Source organism: Cetorhinus maximus, chromosome 9 (assembly GCF_964194155.1).
Source record: "Cetorhinus maximus chromosome 9, sCetMax3.hap1.1, whole genome shotgun sequence".
Taxonomy (NCBI): Eukaryota; Metazoa; Chordata; class Chondrichthyes; order Lamniformes; family Cetorhinidae; genus Cetorhinus; species Cetorhinus maximus.
Window position 1 is genome coordinate 47,203,411 of NC_135887.1, and position 18,116 is coordinate 47,221,526.

Sequence of the window (18,116 nt, forward strand, 5' to 3'; positions counted from 1 at the left end):
CATTATTGTAGTGGAGGGAATGTATGCAACAATTGCAAGTAAAAGTGAGCACCCTGCCAGATCAGCATCAGTGCTTTGCGTAGCACTTGATAAAAATCAAGGAAGAATGAGGAAAAAACAGGAACTTGAACTTATATTATGCCCTACATAACCACTGACGTACTTCTGCAGGGTGGTCACTGATGTAGCGATCGGCAGGTAATAGATGAGCCTTAGTGGAAATGGTTTCCAATGCCAACATTTTGGGCTGGTCTCCTGATTCCCATGTTGGTGAAACAGCTGCCCCACAGTCCTCAGTACGTGGGCAATGCAGCAATATGGGAGCTGACCGAGCATGATCCATCTTCCCGTCTTTCCTATGTGCCAAGTAGATAGCTGCAGATTTGGAACACTACAGATGAATGTTGCATATTAAAATCTTAATCATGCACACAGGCTATGGGTAGAGTGAAAAGAGATGCACTTGAGCAATGAAGACCACCAGATATAAAACTAGAAAATGTTAGAAATACTCAGCAGGTGGAGCAGCATCTGTGGAGTGAGGAACAGAGATAACATTTCAGGTTGTTGACCTATCATCAGAAGTCTTGGAAACGTTAAGTGAAGAAAAAAAAAAAATCGACAATACAGATGACAAACTATTACACCCAGCATTGAGTTACCTAACCTAAGGTACTAAACTGGCCTCCCAGTTTAGTTACTGCTGTGCAAAACATAGGAGAACTTGGCAGAATCATTTAGGCCCTCATATATATATGATTATGAGACTCAGGCATGTCTGAAGATGAGGCCTCAAAAAAATTCTCCAAAATCCCAAATCAAATTGGGGGCTATGTGCACACTTGAGGTTGTGTGTCAGGTTCTGCATGCTCGTTTACAGAATGCGAGGCTCTATCAACAGAAGACGACGTCACAGCATTAGGACAACGTGAGACAACGTTATACACAACACGTTTAATTAGACAGATAATATAAGCAATGGTTAAAACATTGCTCTGGATTTACATTTCTGCTTAATTTAGTTTTGAATGAATAGTATAGAAGTGCTTTACAGACAGAAATTGCAAACGCACAACATTAATCTCCAGACTTTGAATTGGGAGTTCTAGCTTAGATTCAAGACATCTGTGGCATTTTTGAAGAAAAAAATTTATTAAGACAACATTTCAGAATTGACTATACCAACCTAATTAGGACAAGAGATTAATATGAAAAGGGCATCTGTCCCTGGAGAAGGAACTAGAAAACTTTTAAAGCTTGCTCAAATCACTGCAGACAAAATAAACCTTTTGATTACCCATTGTGAACTATATAGTTTGAACTTCTTTCATTTCATTCTTTTTATTTGGTTCCTTACAGCCCTCCTAATTTTGTTTTTTTTCTTTTCTCACCTGAGTAATTCAATTTTAATCCATAGTCAACTGCTTTTCTTTTGCATTCACAAACTGAGGAGTCATAATTAAGTAGAAACAGAACTGTGAAGCAGTCTGGTCCTAGCAGGAACCAAGGGAAGGGATGGGAAAAGCTGGAAAATATGACTGGTGTCTAAAAATCTGAAGTGCTCTGGATGATGTCACTTTGAAAACAATTCCAAAATTAAACACCAAGGATTTTATATAAAGTATATAAAAACAGATGTAATCAAACACCAGATATTCAGGATTTGATATTTACTAGTGCTAAGGTTAGCAACCTTACTGAGTGTGTACCCCTTTTCGGTCTCCTGGCTACCTCTACCAGCAACCCTTCCTCTAACTTTTGTTTGCTGTGCGTAGCTGGTTTGTTGCACTGCATGGTTCCACTAAGATTGATGTGTGGCTGCTCGTGCATGCAATTTAAAGGGAACACTGCTTGTGTACGGCTTGTTCGTTCCCTGTGCAGCACATTCCCTATTGCTCCACAACTGTGCACTCACACTGCATACTGGTTTAATATTTTAACCTGTTCAATGCCCAAATATTTTACAAAATGTGCCTACACCACATAGACTGCAGTGGTTCAAGGCGGCAGCTCACCACCACCTTCTCAAGGGCAACTAGGGATGGGCAATAAATGCTGGCCCAGCTAGTGAAGCCCACATCCCGTGAATGAAAAAAAAGGGGAGGTCCTCCTTTGTTCAGTGATTTCAAGATGATTGCAGTCTGCGGGGACTTTACACGCACAACCTATGGAGAAGCAGGGAATCACTGCCGCTTACAGTACAAATGCAAAATCCAGGCCAATATTTGGGGCACAGCATTCGGCTTTTGAAAATCAGACATGTTGGCTGAGATTTTTGTTCCCAGGTCTGGTGTGTAGAGACGAGAGAATTCTTGGCTCCACAAAGCAGACCTTTAAAAATGGCTGCCCAGATGTCAGATTTCAGTTTGTGGGGGTGGGCCAGATTAGAAGTCGGGGCAGGTGACCCGGGAAGAGCAGAGAAGGATGCCGGGTGCAGAGGCAGGCTGAAAGGCCTGCCTCGGAACTCCAACACTGTGTCCAAAGTTTAAAAACGAAAGTTAAAACATGAAACATCCCTCCAGTCCTCACCCCTCCACACAATCCCCATGCCCCATCCATGACACCTCATACTCCCCCACACACTGCCCCTCCCCATGGCTCTTTATAGCCCCTCTGCCAACTTAGTGCCAACTCATGCCAACCCATACCCCCCCAACCACCCTTTGCCCATACACCTCTCATGCTAACTCACCTCGTATTCACCATGGGCGGATCTCACGACCCATGCAGAGATGAGATAAAATAAAATTCTACAAAATAAAGTGTCTATTGCAGACTTCACTACATTGAAAAAAACACACTCATTCATAAAAACCCATTTACTACCTTTACATTCCTTCAACTAAATAAAGCCTCATAACAACAAACATTTCATTAAAGTGCACAATCCCTTATAACACAAGCATTGGAATTTAAAGTCTCACATCAAAGAATCGATAACCTTTGGAGCTGTCAATAAAACTGTGAAATAGCAGGCACCCTACTGTGATAATGGATGGTTATGAAATCAAACATGCAGCATTAATGCAGTAAGGGAAACCTTCAGGCTTATGTCAACAGACAGAGTGAAATAGCAAACAATTTTTTAAAAACACTCCAGACATTTTTTTCAAAGATTTAAAGGGCAGAATTTTTAAATATCTTGACAACTCCTCCTGACAGTTTTGACTGTTAATTTGACAGGTCTGTTGACAGTTCCAATAAGCTTGACAGTAATGGGCTTGTGCACTTTTTACACTAATTTATACATACTTTCAACAATTCCAAAGGGCACCTGACCTCCTTCAAAGGTGTCCTGGGACCAGATCTAAAGGGTTAACTTACCTCTCCAAAGGGGTACCCCTGGCTATGCAAATGAATCCACAAAGTTCAAACCAGCTCATACCTGGTCTAATCTACATACGTTGGGTTTGAAACTCCTGGCCTGTCAAAATCCCACTTCAGTGGATGCAGCTGATGACTTAAATGGTCAGCTGCTTCTGTAAATTGTGCATGCGCAAAACATGCACCCATTCCTGTCCCGCAAAGTGCTGTGTTACGGGGTGGGCTTATGATGTTTGGCCAATTCCACCATTTTTGTCATGACGTTGAGACTCTCTGTCATGGTGAAAATCTGGGCTGTTACCTTTGTTCTTACAGCTTCATTATCAATAGCTACATCTACATTTATAACGAAAATTACTTACAGTCTAGTCACTGCATTGGAGAAGGGTTTAATTGCAGCCTGAAAATTTAGATAGGCCATCTCCTTTATAAACCTGGATGTAGAAGTTGATAATGGAAAAGTTGACAGAACGTGTATGCAGACATAAGGTTTAATACATTCATAGATGAATACAAGTTGCTATCATAAAACAATAGCAGCATAGGGAGTTAGGGAAAAAAAACAGATTTGATGTTTGTTCACCAAATTGTTGAACACCATTTGTTCCACGTCAAATTAGCCAAAAAGTAAATAATTTAACCAGTGCTGCAGTGACAAAATGGCACGTAGCTACAGTGATCGCGACTCATCATTCTCTCCACGATGGCAGTGTTGTTCCATTTCTAGCAAAACCACAGAGACATGACACGTAATACAACTGCAGCTGCTGCCACTGAAGAGTAAGAGTTGTATTAATACACCAGGGAATTATATGAAAAATTAACTTGTGCACAGGTGAGTTCTTTCAGTGACTTTTAGCAGAGAGGGAAGGAACCCCAAACACCATGTGGCATATTAGGAACCCCAAACACCATGTGGCATATTAATCCCAACACTGGAGGGGGAAACAGACGCTTTTCTGCTGTAACAGAGATCAAGATCATGCAACAAATGAGGAATCTTCCTGGAAATAAATGCTTGCAAAGATTATCTTTACAGTTTGCCAATGAGAAAAGAAAGCAAGCTAAATAAAGATCAAGCATCACCTACTTACAATCCCAGCCATATTACAACAACCACCTTTATTCATATAAAGTGCTTTAACGTAATAAAATGTCCCAAAGCGCTTCACAGGAGCATTATAAAGCAAAATTAGACACCAAGTCACATAAGGCACTATTAGGACAAATGGCCAAAATCTTGGCCAAAGAGGTAGGTTTTAAGAAATGTCTTAAAGAATATAGAGTCTACAGTGTCGAAAAGTTCATATTATATTTTAGAATGTCTCGTTATTGGTTTTAACAAAACAAAATGCTGTCAGTCTACCTTAAAGAGAGAGAGAGATCTAATATATTCATCCAGATACATGAAAGGAGGAATTCTAGCCTTTCTACTGCTTTGTAATGCTTTCAGCTTGCTCATAAGTTGGTTTGAAATAATTTTCCAAAATCTGAATTTTACACGCTATTTAGAATCTTGCACCGCTCAAGAAAGTCTGAAAATCTCAAGTTTCTCTCATCTTTTGTCAGACATTTCAATTCGTCTCGTGGAGCTTCTCTGAATTATGTTTAGTACTTGAATAGCTCCCTTGTGCCTCAGCTACCATAACCGAACAGTACTCAAGGTGTGGGGCACTGATGATATTTTGATTTCGTTCCAGTGAATGACAAAAGTCCACTCTCATGCAGGTAAGTTGTAGCGAACGGTATCAATACTTTGACAGCCCTGACTGATTATTTGGGAACTGTTCGCATTTGATCCCAAAGCTCAGCTAACTGCTTTTGTTGGAATTCAATCTTGAATCTGTCATCAGTTGAAATGTTCAGGAGGTTCTCTTGTTCTTTTATCAACAAGTCTTCTGGCAAGGGTGCTGCAGAAAAATGCGAACGTTTCGCAGACCCACCCATTCACATTTCAATGGGTACAGTAACATCCTCTCCTTCCAGTTTTACCTAAATCTAGGATGACAGGTCCGTCAGTCTAATCAACCTGAATCTACCATTAATAATTAGGGTACCATTCTAATTTTGATCATTCCTTACTATTTGACATTTCCAGATACTGCAGAGTTCAAGAATGTGGAGGGCTTTGTTTTGCAGTTTTAGTAAATGCAATACTCAGCATTGGCTGTCATTTGCTCTTGTAACCCCTGTACCTACAAAACACTGACTTTTTAAGTGAACATTCTCTTCCTCCAGATGCATTATTTTTAAAGCATCCTGTCCATATATAAGACAACACACATCATGAAAATAGGATTATGTTTTGAATGCTGTTCCTTTAATACATAAAATTTTAGATTAAAATAGTTCACATTTTAATGACTTTTTTTGGTCAAATTATGTGGTTCACATTTAAACTGGTATCAGCACCTGCTTAAAAAATTAATCAGTTTTACAGAGAGACTGGATCAGTCAGCCTGTGAAATTGGTAAAGATAAGTCAAGAAATCAAGATAAAATCACTGTTTCCAAAATATGAAATAATATGAATACCTCCTAAAAACTAATAAAGTTAAAATTAGTACAATGAAAGATAGGGGAAAGGGTTTTACATTGGAGAAAACCTTGAGCAATAACAAGCAAAGATTGTTTTTTTAATAGTTGATCATATCAATGCAAGGAATATTCCAACATGCTTGAGACCAGCCTTCACCATCTCCTGCAATGGCTAGCCTGCGATGACCTTGGTAATATTCTTAATTGTAAGACTTTCTTTTAATTTTAAATTATCTTAACAGAGCAAGCAGCAGCTCCATTTACAGAAAGTTTAAACTTGATCAAATGCTGCCAGCAAGCCCTGAAGACCCTTTTATTTAACTGGCCACAGTGCCATCAATGCTGGTGACAGAGAGTGCACAGCTCCGAATTTATGGCAAATCACAACCAGTTACAGTGAAATGAGAGAACATGAACAACTTCTGCCTCCCTGTGGGCAAGAAACAGGCAAATTTCTCCAGCAAGCTTCACTGAGATTGAGTATTTTTTTTTCTTTTAAATTGCTTTACTCACTGCCTTATAGTGAATTTGGCCAGACATTTCCATGGGCTCCTCAAGTCAGAATAGCTGCAGAGTGGTTTCCAATAATGTACATCATTGTAAATGAAGATGGAACAGCTCACGAGTGATAATAAGTGGAGCCGCCAAGTGTGAGAGAAAGCAAGTGGACAGAGGGTGCTTGCGAGACAGTGATCATGTGTGGAGGGGATACATTAGACAATTGCGCCTGCGTACCCACCCAGAGATATTGTGGATGCCCCGAGGGCACAGTTTGGAACCCCTGTACCAGTGGAACTCCTGTTGTATTGCTCATGTTAAGCCAGGGGATATGCTGTTTGATAATAAAGGTATCATGCCAGGTCTGCACAATGTAACAAAGGTACTAATTTACAAATTGCATTCTTATTATATAGTATTCTGGGATTTGGGGGACGGGATTGAGTTCCACAGTTCTGTCCAGTTTTCTGTGAAGGAAGTAAAATCAGTGTCCTTGAGTGTTATTATGTATTCCTTAACATATTATTCAATTTTTATCTAACCTTTTTGAAATGCCAAGATACACAGCAAGATTACCTTAAAGAGATACAAAATTTGAAATAAATATCTACTTTTAAATACAATGGGAATGAGAGGGCTTATGGGGTTAACAGCACTTGTGGGGTTAACTGAGGTTTTGCAACAAAATAGTAGTGGTCTTGGAGCTTAAAAGCACAGATGAGGGTTTTGGAGTTTGCTAGCATTATTGGTGGTGCTGTGGTTCAAAAAACACTGCAATAGCTCTGAAGGGATTTGACTGTACAAAGTTGAATAGTCTGTGGCCTGGAAGCACTGAGAGGGGACATAAGTGTTTTGAACTTCAACAGAGAGGAAACTGGAGGTTTGACTGCATTGGTAACAGAAGGATAAAGGTCGTGCTTACTCATAGCACTTACTGCAGCAGCAAAAACAATTGCATTTTTGAATTATGAAGTCAAAGAAAAATCAGCTGCTTTCTCTCTCTCTATGCAACACATGATGAACATATGCTTTACTTAAATAAACCAAAATGACCTCAAAGTACAAAAGTTTCCTAGTTGTAATACTTTTTTTAAAGAAACCTTTTAACTAGAAATTGGTATTCTGCGTTTGGTCTGAGGAACAGAGGTTAGAATGTTACAAATAGCAAATTCTTACAAGTTGAAAATGGCTTTGTTCATCCTTCGAGGCGAAGCAGGGTATATTCATCATCTGGGGTGTTTGGTAGGCTTCCGGTGGTATGTAGGTGACTGCTACGGTCAATATGCACCCAGAAGGTTCTGCTGCAAACAGGACAAGGTACTGCAAAAGATTGAGTTTTGGATGAGTTGTTAGCTCGGTATTTTCCCTCCTTACATTTTCTTTCTGTCTCTGAAATGTGCTTGCTTTTGAAGGAGGTGGCCCAGTTTTTTGGTTGCGCTAAGTGCAGCGATCCTGGGTGAGCTTCTCCCAGGACTTGAGATTGATATCAAAACATCTAAGTGAAGTCTTTAGAGTGTCCTAGTAACACTTCCTTTGACCGCCATGAGTGCACACCCAGACCCAAGCTCTCCGTAGAAGATTCACTTTAGTAAGCGAGTATCAGGCATTTTGGCTTTCTGACCAGCCCAACTCAGCTGTGACTGTCTCAATGTGGTGTGGATGCTTGACATGTCAGCTCGGGTGAGCACCTCAAGTGTCTGGTATTTTGTCTTGCCATCTGATCTTCAGAAGCTCCTGAAGACAGTTCAAGTAAAAGTCTTGGTGTAACACTGGTATACAGTCCAAGTCTTGCATGAGCAGAGCAGAGTGGGCAGGACTATTAATCTACAGACTTTCAGTTTGTTAGGCAGACTTATTCCACTTTATTCTCAGACTGATGTTTGAAGTCCGAAAGCTATACTTACTTTGGCAATTCTTGCATAGGTCTCATCGTCAATATAGCCAGCTCGAGAGAGAGTATGCTGCCAAGATAAGTGAGCTTATCTACTGCTGCCAGGTTCTGGTCATGGACTGAAACTTTGGGCTTGAGATAGGACTTTCCTGGAGTGGGCTAGTACATTGCTTCAATTTTCTTTGTACTGATTGTATAGTCGAAGTTGTTCTCCAATGCATGTGACAAGTCCACGCTACATTACATGTCCAGGACTGAACCGGCAGCTAGTGAACAGGCACCATCAAGCAGGAAATCAGGAAGTATGCCCTTGGAGACCTTGGTCTTTGCCTGGAGTTCTCAAGTTGAGCAGTTTCTTTTGCATGCGATATCTGATCTCAATGTCAGGATCACCATCATGGAAAGCATTACAGAGCACGATGAAGAAAAACATGAAGAGGGTTAGCGCTAGCACATATCCCTGATTAACTCCATTAGTGATTGGGAATAGGTCATCATTCAGGATATACACAAACACGCTGTCATGCAACTGTCAAACCATTGTGACGAATTTCTCAGGGTAGCCAAATCTCGCCATTACCTTCCAAAGGCCCTCATGACTGACTGTGTCAAAGGCCTTGGTCAGGTCAACAAACATGGTGTGGAAGTCCATGTTCTGCATTCCTCCTGGAGCTGCACATAGCAAACACCATATCAGTGGTTCCTTGACCTTTTCTAAAACCGCACTGACTCTCAGGAAGCAGGTCTTGGTTTAGATGTTGCATCAAGCACTGCAGAAGGATTCTAGCAAAGATTTTGCCGATGGAGGAGAGGAGAGAGATTTCTTGGATTGTTGCAAGATTGGCCAGCTCCTTTCCACGTATACAGATTTCAGAGCATTGTAGAACCTTTTATACCCAGCCAACTCTCTGTCAACAAGAACAGTTCTTCTTTCAGGTCTGTCAGCTATGGGATTATCCATGTGAGGGTGCTCACATTCCATGCGCCAATGGTGACGAGTTGTCACCATCACTTTCTTAAAACTGAATTACGACCATGTTGTTGGATCCCTGCCAGCTTTGGCCAGCTGATCACGCGAATGTATGTTTAGGGCATTTTTTCTAGCCCCTTTCCTCATAGTAGGGAGGTGAGTGGTGTGGTCCAGAAAACAACTGCTAAGTCGCTCAGGGGGCTGCCGAGTTCCACTTTTGATCACTTCCAGTGAAAAATGACTCTATGGCCTGAGCTGCCTGTGTGCAGGTTTGCTGCTACAGCTCTCAGTGAATCCACATCTGCTGCTACTTCGCTCAATCATCACCAGAGGACAAGTGGCAGATAATAGATGACAGATGATGGAAAGATGATGAATATGACTTGCATGTGAAATCATTATTGTGAGGGAGAATTGTACTTCGTGAGCCTGTCTCATCCTGACCTATTGCAGTCTAGTGGTAAGACGAGTCTAGACGGCTGGAGATAGATCCAGGTGCCATGATTGACCAGGATGTCTTCCATGTCTTGTCCGTTCTACGTATATGAATATATGAATATGAATCTAAAACACGGGGGCACAGCCTCAGGATAAGGGGCCGATCATTTAGGGCTGAGATGAGGAGAAATTAATTCATTCACAGGATTGTGAATCTTTGGAATTCTCTACCCCATGGGGTTGTGGATGCTTCACTGTTGAATACATTTAAGGTTGGGATAGACAGATTTTTGGACTCTTAGGGAATTGAGGGATATAGGGCACAGGCGGTAAAATGGATTTGAAGTCCAAGATTAACCATGATCGTACTGAATGGCGGAGCAGGCTTAATGGGCTGTGTGGTCTACTCCTGCTCCTATTTATTGTGTTTCTTGTGATTTGCTTCCACAACATGATGCTGACCCATGTTCAAGACGGTTGGACCCTAGATTGGTCTCACCCACCCAGTCTTCACATGCTAAGATAGACAAATCCCTAAGTTGCCACGGGTAGGAGACCTGACAGCTATGCTTATTTGATTTGGCCTGCCCGTTGAAACGGCATACCAGGATGTGGCTGCTGTCACATGCTAACTACTTGGTGCCACAGGTGAGAGTTTGCTTAAGGCAAGGACCAATACAGGATGAGCCACTCCAGGGGGTGCAGCAAGCCCACCTGTGAAACGTGCTGCCCTCTCCCTTACAATCTGGCTTTGTTCATAAAACTATTTAAAAGTGGATAATATCCTCAGGGAGAACCTTCTTGGTTGACTTCAATTATTTATCACTAAGCCAGACAAGTATCCATTAAAATCATTTAAGATGTCCTCAAAGAATATTAGGCAGACTGCTTGCAAGTCTTGACATTTATATCATATTGAATTTCACTAAATTATCCAGTAGCAATCACATCTGTAAAGCACAACTTTGGCTGGCTGAAGAGCAATATTCATCTATAAGATTGGCATCAAGCCATCAGAATGTCTCAAAAACAGTATTGCTTTGCTGCATTGGCTTCATCAAAGTAAAGCTGTACCATACTCCCAACTACCACTCCAATTTAGCTTTGCATGCAACACCATTTTTCATTAAATGTTGAGCTGACAAATCTGGATGGAGTTTTCAAAGCTAATAAAGTGAGTCTCTGTTGCTGCTGGAACACAATTAGTTATGCTGTTTACATTGGTCAATGCAGCCAACAGTGGAAAGAACTGCTTGCCATCAGCTTTTTCAAATCTAACGTAGATTATAATCAGGACCTCAATCCTTATGCTATCTAGTATAACCACTAAATTTCATCTTAGCAACACAAAAATTGCATGCAAGATATTATTCTCCCAATATTCCCTTTTTCTTCTTGCAGGATATTTGCCACCACGCATAATCTTTCGAACAGAACATACTAGCAAAGTTTCAAATTTTTCTACAACTACACTGCTCTTTAAACAGTACGACAGAAATGCAGTTGAAATTGAGCAAGTTGAACTTTTTTTCTTTAAACTCTCCACCGCTTACTGCCTCTAATTTGGAATGCATCACTTCTATATGGTGCCAATTCTTGCTGTGTATCTTGGCATTTAAAAAAGTTTAGATAATAATTAAAAACAAATGTTAAGAAACATATAACACTCAGGGACATAGATTTACATTGCCGTGCAGGGAAGCAGCCATTCATAAAGTATGCATGACATCAATGATTTTTGACCTCCCTTTGGTCAATCATAGGCTGTATCAAACTTCCCTCCTCACCACTGTTTGATCAGTCCAGGGTCTCCATAACTTTTGCTAATGCTTGAGCCCTGGAGAGGCCACCCCAGTTTTGCAGCAGAGCATTAACAGAACACGGGAGGCAGTAGCTACGAGTGATAAACCCAACTTGAATGGCGTACAAAACAGATGCTATGGGTTGTCTCCGATGGTGGGAAGGGCCACTGTCCCACTGGTCAGCAATCGCCAACCTCAAAGTCGGGCAGCTGACAACTAGTAAAGCGCTGACCTGCCATGGCTCATCTGCTTCAGTGGATGCTTGAAGCAAGGAGTGTCTGCTCAAAAAGTGGATGGAATCCATCGCATCAGGCAAATAAATGAAACAAACAAAAAGAAAGAAGATGTCAACTCTTCGACTGGCAAGCTGAACCACGTGTACGGGATTGACAGAAAACTTGCATTTGGTCTATAACATACGCAAGATGTACGACATAGAACTTGACAAGCTGAACACTGACATAGCTTCCCTACAAGAGACAAGGCTTGCCAAGAGAGGATTACTGAAAGTAAAACATTATGCATTTATCTGGCAGAGGAAGAGTTCAGAGGAAAGACGTGAGGAAGGTGTAGGCTGCACTGTAAAGGAACTCACTACTCTCGATGATAGAACCGTCCCCCCAGAAATGGTTCAGAAGGTGTACTCTCCATCCATCACTCAACTCAAACATGGCCAGTTAATCTCATGAGTATCTATGCTCCCAAAGCTGTACTCCACTACAGAGGCGAAAGACCAGTTCTACAAGGAGCTTGACACAGCTATCGGCAGAATCCCTAAGTCAGAACATCTCTACCTACTGCGGGATTTCAACACAAGAGTGGGCGCAGACCATGAGGCACAGCCCTCCTGCCTGGATATCATGACTATGGAACGATAAATGAGAACAGACAAAGACTACTTAAGTTTTGCTGTTTCAAAGAGTTTTGTGTAACTCACATCATCTTTCGGAACAAACCATGCCACAAGGTGTCCTGGAGACATTCAAGATCAAGACATTAGCACCAGCTGGATCTGATTACCACCAAATGTGACTCTCTGAACAGCATTCTCAACATACACAGCTACCACAACGTTGACTGCGATACAAATCACTCCCTGACGTGCACCAGTGTTAGGATGCAACCCTTGCATTCAAAGCAGAAATGCTGTCCTCGTATCAATGTCAGTCATACTGCTAACCCAGATAAAAACCAAGAGCTCCTCGGCTTGATTGAACAGGAGCTCGCCTGAGTGCAGGGTGAAATGATACATACTTCAAGACATCATCTACAATACCACACTCTCAACATACAGGAAGCAAGAGCTGAAAAGTGCTGACTGGCTCGAGACTAACATCACAGTGATGGAACCTGTCACTGAAGCCAAGTGGTCCGCTCTTATTAATTACAAAAGAAATCCAAGCAAGGCTCTGAATGCAAGAAGAGCCACTCGAAGTAAAGTTCAAAAGATTGCTAGGCAGTGTGTCAATGACTACTAGTTACAACTTGGCCAGAATATCCACTGTTTGGCATGTAAGTATCCCTGTGTTGTAGCTTCATCAGGTTGTTAACTCATTTTTAGGTATGCCTGGTGCTGCTTCTGGCATGCCCTCCTGCAGTCTTCATTGAACTAGGGTTGATCCCCTGGCTTGGTGGTAATGGTAGAGTGGGGGGATGTGTCAGGTCGTGAGGTTACAGATTGCAGTTGTATACAGTTCTGCTGCTGCTGATGGCCCATAGTGTCACATGGATGTCCAGTTTTGAGTTGCTAGATATGTTTGAAATCTTTCCCATTTAGCATGGTGGTAGTGTACTAGTATACAACTGCAGTGGTTAAAGAAGGCTGGTCACCCTTGCCTTCCCAATTTGGGCAATTTGCAATGGGCATAAATGTTGGCCTTGCCTGTGATGGTCACATCCCAAGAACGAATAAAAAACATGAACATCATACCTCCTCTTTTTTAGTCCATTGGTTTCTTAGCCAAATTCAATGACCAAGAAAATATCCTGAATTAGACTCCCCAAAACCTTTAAAATAGTATGAACAATAAAATAAAGGCAGAAAGTACTGGAAGTATGCAGATCAGTCAGCATAGAATCTTAGAAAATTACAGCACAGAAAGAGGTCACTTGGCCTTTTGTGTCTCTGCTGACTCTTTGAAAGAACAGTTGTGCTTAGTTTCACATTCCCTACACATTATTTGTTTTATCATGCCCATTAGGCATGAAAGAAATCAAAACTATGTACTTCAAGTTTTACTTTTTTTTGATTTTTAAAATGGACTTTTTGCTGGACCACAAGGTGACTGTTACAGGTCATTTGACCACAGTTTCAAGAACAAAGGAATTCCTGTCTCAGCCTGTGCAATCTCACACCTCATTATACAGGGCCCTTATAATCAAGGAACGCAGAAAAGTGCACACAAACTGGCTCCCCAACCTGAACTATCACAAAAGAGGCAGAGACTGAAACTTGTTATACCTGCAGAGATGCTAATCGCCACCTCATCTCTCTCTTAAGGGGGAGCAATGGATTCTGGCCAGAAGCACAGAAACTGATTGTTAAACTGCAATCAACCCATTAATGGGCCACATGACCCAAGCCTCTGGCCTTTTAGATAGTTTTAACATTACATTTTTGGCCTCACAAGGAACCTGCTGTTTAACATCCAACCTATGAACACCATGAAGCAGGACTCCAGGCTGAACACAACAGCAAGCTTCTCGAAGCCTGTCTCTGCTGGAAGATGTTCTACTATCGCTTGCAGAACTGGCCCAGTCTATGTGTATCAACTTCATCATGCATTATCACCAACTGTAAAAAGAACTCTACAACTCCAGTCTTCAGCCAGCTGAACCCGAGCTCCTATGTGAAAGGACTCCTCACTGGGCTCTGATTCTGGACTCACGTGAACTAATATTCATTTATGTGGTTCCTTTACTGTTCATACAAGTTCACTGCTATCCATAGTTTTAAGACTCTTTTTTTTCCATGCCCCCCCTTTATTGCATGCACGCATATATGTGTGCGCATGCTCGCGCATATGCATGCGCACGCTCATGCATATGCATGTTCGCGCATGTATGCGTGCGCGCAAGCATATGTGTGCACGCAGGCATATACATATATATATATGTGTGTGTGTGTTGTATGTGTAGTGGAGTGGGGCATTGCGAACACTCCTTCCCTGGGTTTGAGTGTGTAAATAAACCAACCTCCTGAGTTAATCATAACGCAAGTTTGTTCAGAGTTACATAAAATTAGATCACCAAAAAACGTGTTTGGGAAACATGCCACAGCCTACTTAAAACTATTCAAATACACCTTCTGCCTACGGACAGATGGCAAGAGGATAAAGAAGTTCAGTTTGCTTTTCTCTCTTGTCTGTAACAGCTTACTTTGATATAACATACCTTAGTCAATGCAATGGGCAAAAACATAGTGTGAAGTGGATAAGTGGACTTACTTGGTCAGTTTTTGCGGAAGCATGGCTGTAAGAAACTCAGTTACGATTTCTGGTGTCTGATGTTTGCATGGTGTTTTCGACAAATACTTTAAAGTCTGTGGATGAAATGTAGTACACAAGTCAAGCACTCTGATATCCTCTATAATGCAGAACTCTCCAATACAAATTATAATCTATTTCCATCTCTTCTGCTTTGTTCCACACTGCCCGTTGCAGTTATTGCTTTCATGAAAACACTGGCATGTTACATAGAAATAGTGAACAGGAGCTACTAATGCTTTGTAAATTTACGTGCAGTGGTAGTCAGGTAATTTTCTACAGCACACACATCTGGAAGTATCTCCTGAAGGACTATGATAAGCAATGGAGTAAGCATAATTGAGTTTTTAAACTTGAAATTACATGACCTTTCATCATCAACACTCAAGAAGCTTGACACCATCCAGGACAAAGCTGCCCGCTTGATTGGCACCCCATCCAATACCTTCAATGTCGACTCCTTCCACCACCGACGCAGTGGCAGCTGGGTCATTTCCTGGAGCTCCCTCCCAAACAGCACTCTGGGTGTACCTACACCAAATGGACTGCTATAGTTCAGGAAAGCGGCTCATCATCACCTCTCAAGGACAATTAGAGATGTGTAATAAAAATGCTGGCCTAGCTAGCGTCACCCACATCCTGTGAAACAATATTTTTTTTTTAAAAAATCACCAACCTGGTAGCTGACTTGAGTTGTGAAATCCTGAGTTTCACCTTCCACAGAAAATCTAGACAAACCACAATTTGAGGACAGGCCAGGGAAGATGCATCCACTTGGTCCAAAAGTAGAACATGAGGAACAGCTCAAATTGTGACTGTGACTATCAAAGTCAGACCATCGTCCACATACCGAACTCCTCCCCAATAGATCCATTCATGGTGGTATCACAACCATTCACACTGCATCAGCTGAAGCTGTTGAATGGATTGTGAACCTCAACATCCAACTACAACTGCTTCCCCAGCCATATGAATAAAAATCAAAAATCCATTGGTCACAGGTCTGAAATGTGAATTCTGTTTCTCTCTCCACAGCTGCTGCCTGACTGCTGAGTATTTCCAGCACTTTCGCTTTTATTACGCTAAATTTACAACCTAGGTTTAACCTTATATCATAATAACATTGGAATTTGAGTTTTCCATGAAGACTCAATTAGTTAGTTGCAGCTGATGCGGAAGAATGCTTTCCTGCTTCTCTCAAACACACCGATGTTTCACAAAGGAACAATATTGATGGTATCTATAACGTCATCAGCTTCATCAGTTGCGATTGGATATGTGCAAATGGTAGAATGCAGACAGATGGGGTGGGGGGGCAAAGTACTCAAAAAACAGGATCTCAGCAAAAATTGCCATATTAATTTAAATTCCACTTCCTACAATGAAAATAAAGACATCAGCTGCAAATGTCAAAATTCAAATTTGTTCTCCGCAGGATGCTTGAATAACCACTGGGAATAATTAAATCTCAGCATTTAGGTGATAAACCTAGCTCTTGCAGTGTACAATGTCATCCTTATTTACTGCATTCTAATTCATTCCCAGCTTTATACTATCCTCTGTATATCATATTAATTTAATAAAAGTGGATAAAATCCAGGATTGTGATGAGGGTTGGAAAAATCAACGTGATCTTTTGTGCACTTCTTGACAATGTCAAGCATTTGCAGGTCAGGCAAGATTAGATGTCCTTCTATACTCATTCTTTAGACTCAGCACATATTAACTCAATCTCAGAATAGCATTTTTATTAACAACTGACACTCTTACATCTAAATATTATGAGTGCTTGGTGATAAATACTGTCGAATTAGAGACCGTCTGCCATCAACTTAGGTCAAATGGGGTCTAACTGAATTTGTTTGAGCACCTGACAAAAATAAAAATTGATTAATATATAAATATTATCAGCTACTGCATAATGAACCCTATAGGATTATCCCATATAAGTAGCTAACTTTTTGATATTAAAGTTCAGAAATAGAGGAACACTTCAAAGGAAAACTAGTTGCAATGTACCCAAATGTTTTAAAGACATAGATGATGAAAGAGGTACAAATCTCAATGTATACTCAGTTCCAAAATAAATTGCATTTATGTCTTCCATGCAACAAAACATTCCAGTGCACTTTACAAGGGGATCAAACACAAAACATGTGGGGAAAAAACATAAATGAATAGGGTGCCTTTGAAGAAACCTGTGACTGTTAGAAGAAAGATAATGCAATAAAGAGATTTAGTATATGAAATCTAGAGTGCAGGATTATATGACTAAAAACTCTGGTATCAAAGAGCAGAAAATGGAATAAACAGTTGACCAGAGGGAGTACGTTGGAAAATCAAAGTAGAAACAATTCCAGCGACAGGTTGAAAGCAGGCTACGGAGGGATTTCAGAATGAGGACTGTTAATGATATGCTAATAATATTAAGATACACACATGAATGGCATTGTTTTAAGAAGTACTTAAGAGAACATATAAAGAGAGACTGCTGGAGCACTGTGTTGGTAGGTGGAAAGCAGACATATGTAATGCTGCGTTCTGTGATTAAACTTATTAAAGTTTTAGTGTCCAGTTTCATCTTCACCAACTGGCTTAGGATCGAAGTAACGAGGACAAGAATTCAGAAGTAGACAAACTGGGGGGCGAAGAGCAAATGGAGATCAGCAAGGATAGAAACAATAGTGCAGCCAGACTTAGTATAATATACAAGTGCCAGAGTACTGAACGAGCTTAAAGTTACTTACATAGAGTGCAGTTAGGGAGGCTGGTGAAAAATGCATTAGAGAAACTGAGCCTTTAGTTAACAGGTACGGATGAGGGTTTTGACAGCAGTGGGTAGGATGGTATTCTTGAGCCAGGAAACATGAGGACCATTACAGTTCTCCACTTGTAATATGACAGAAAGCACACCATTGCTGCTTTAAATCTGAAACTGCTATATGAGCAAGCCCTAGAATGAAGTCATATACTCAATCTGTTATGAAACCTAAATTTACCTCATTGGAGCGTGCAGAGGTCAGGAAATTCAACTCCCGACAGACCTGAGCTTCTGCACATGTACAGACCGGGAGCAGGCTGCACATGCGCAGATTAGTACTTTTAGATTTCTTTTGGCCCAGTGTGCTTGTGCATAAGGAAATGGCGCTAATACTGAGGTCAAGAGACCGA

General features: G+C 41.1%; 1 protein-coding gene across 2 annotated transcripts in view; it reads right to left on the reverse strand.

Annotated features, from left to right (window-relative positions):
- crcp (calcitonin gene-related peptide-receptor component protein) overlaps positions 1–18,116 on the reverse strand; it is an 82,802-nt gene that overhangs the window by 43,722 nt on the left and 20,964 nt on the right. For both annotated transcript variants that reach the window (XM_078548645.1, XM_078548644.1), the window contains exon 4: positions 14,907–15,001. In XM_078548645.1, coding sequence (XP_078404771.1) covers positions 14,907–15,001 — 95 coding nt within the window. The remainder of the gene's footprint in view (positions 1–14,906; positions 15,002–18,116) is intronic.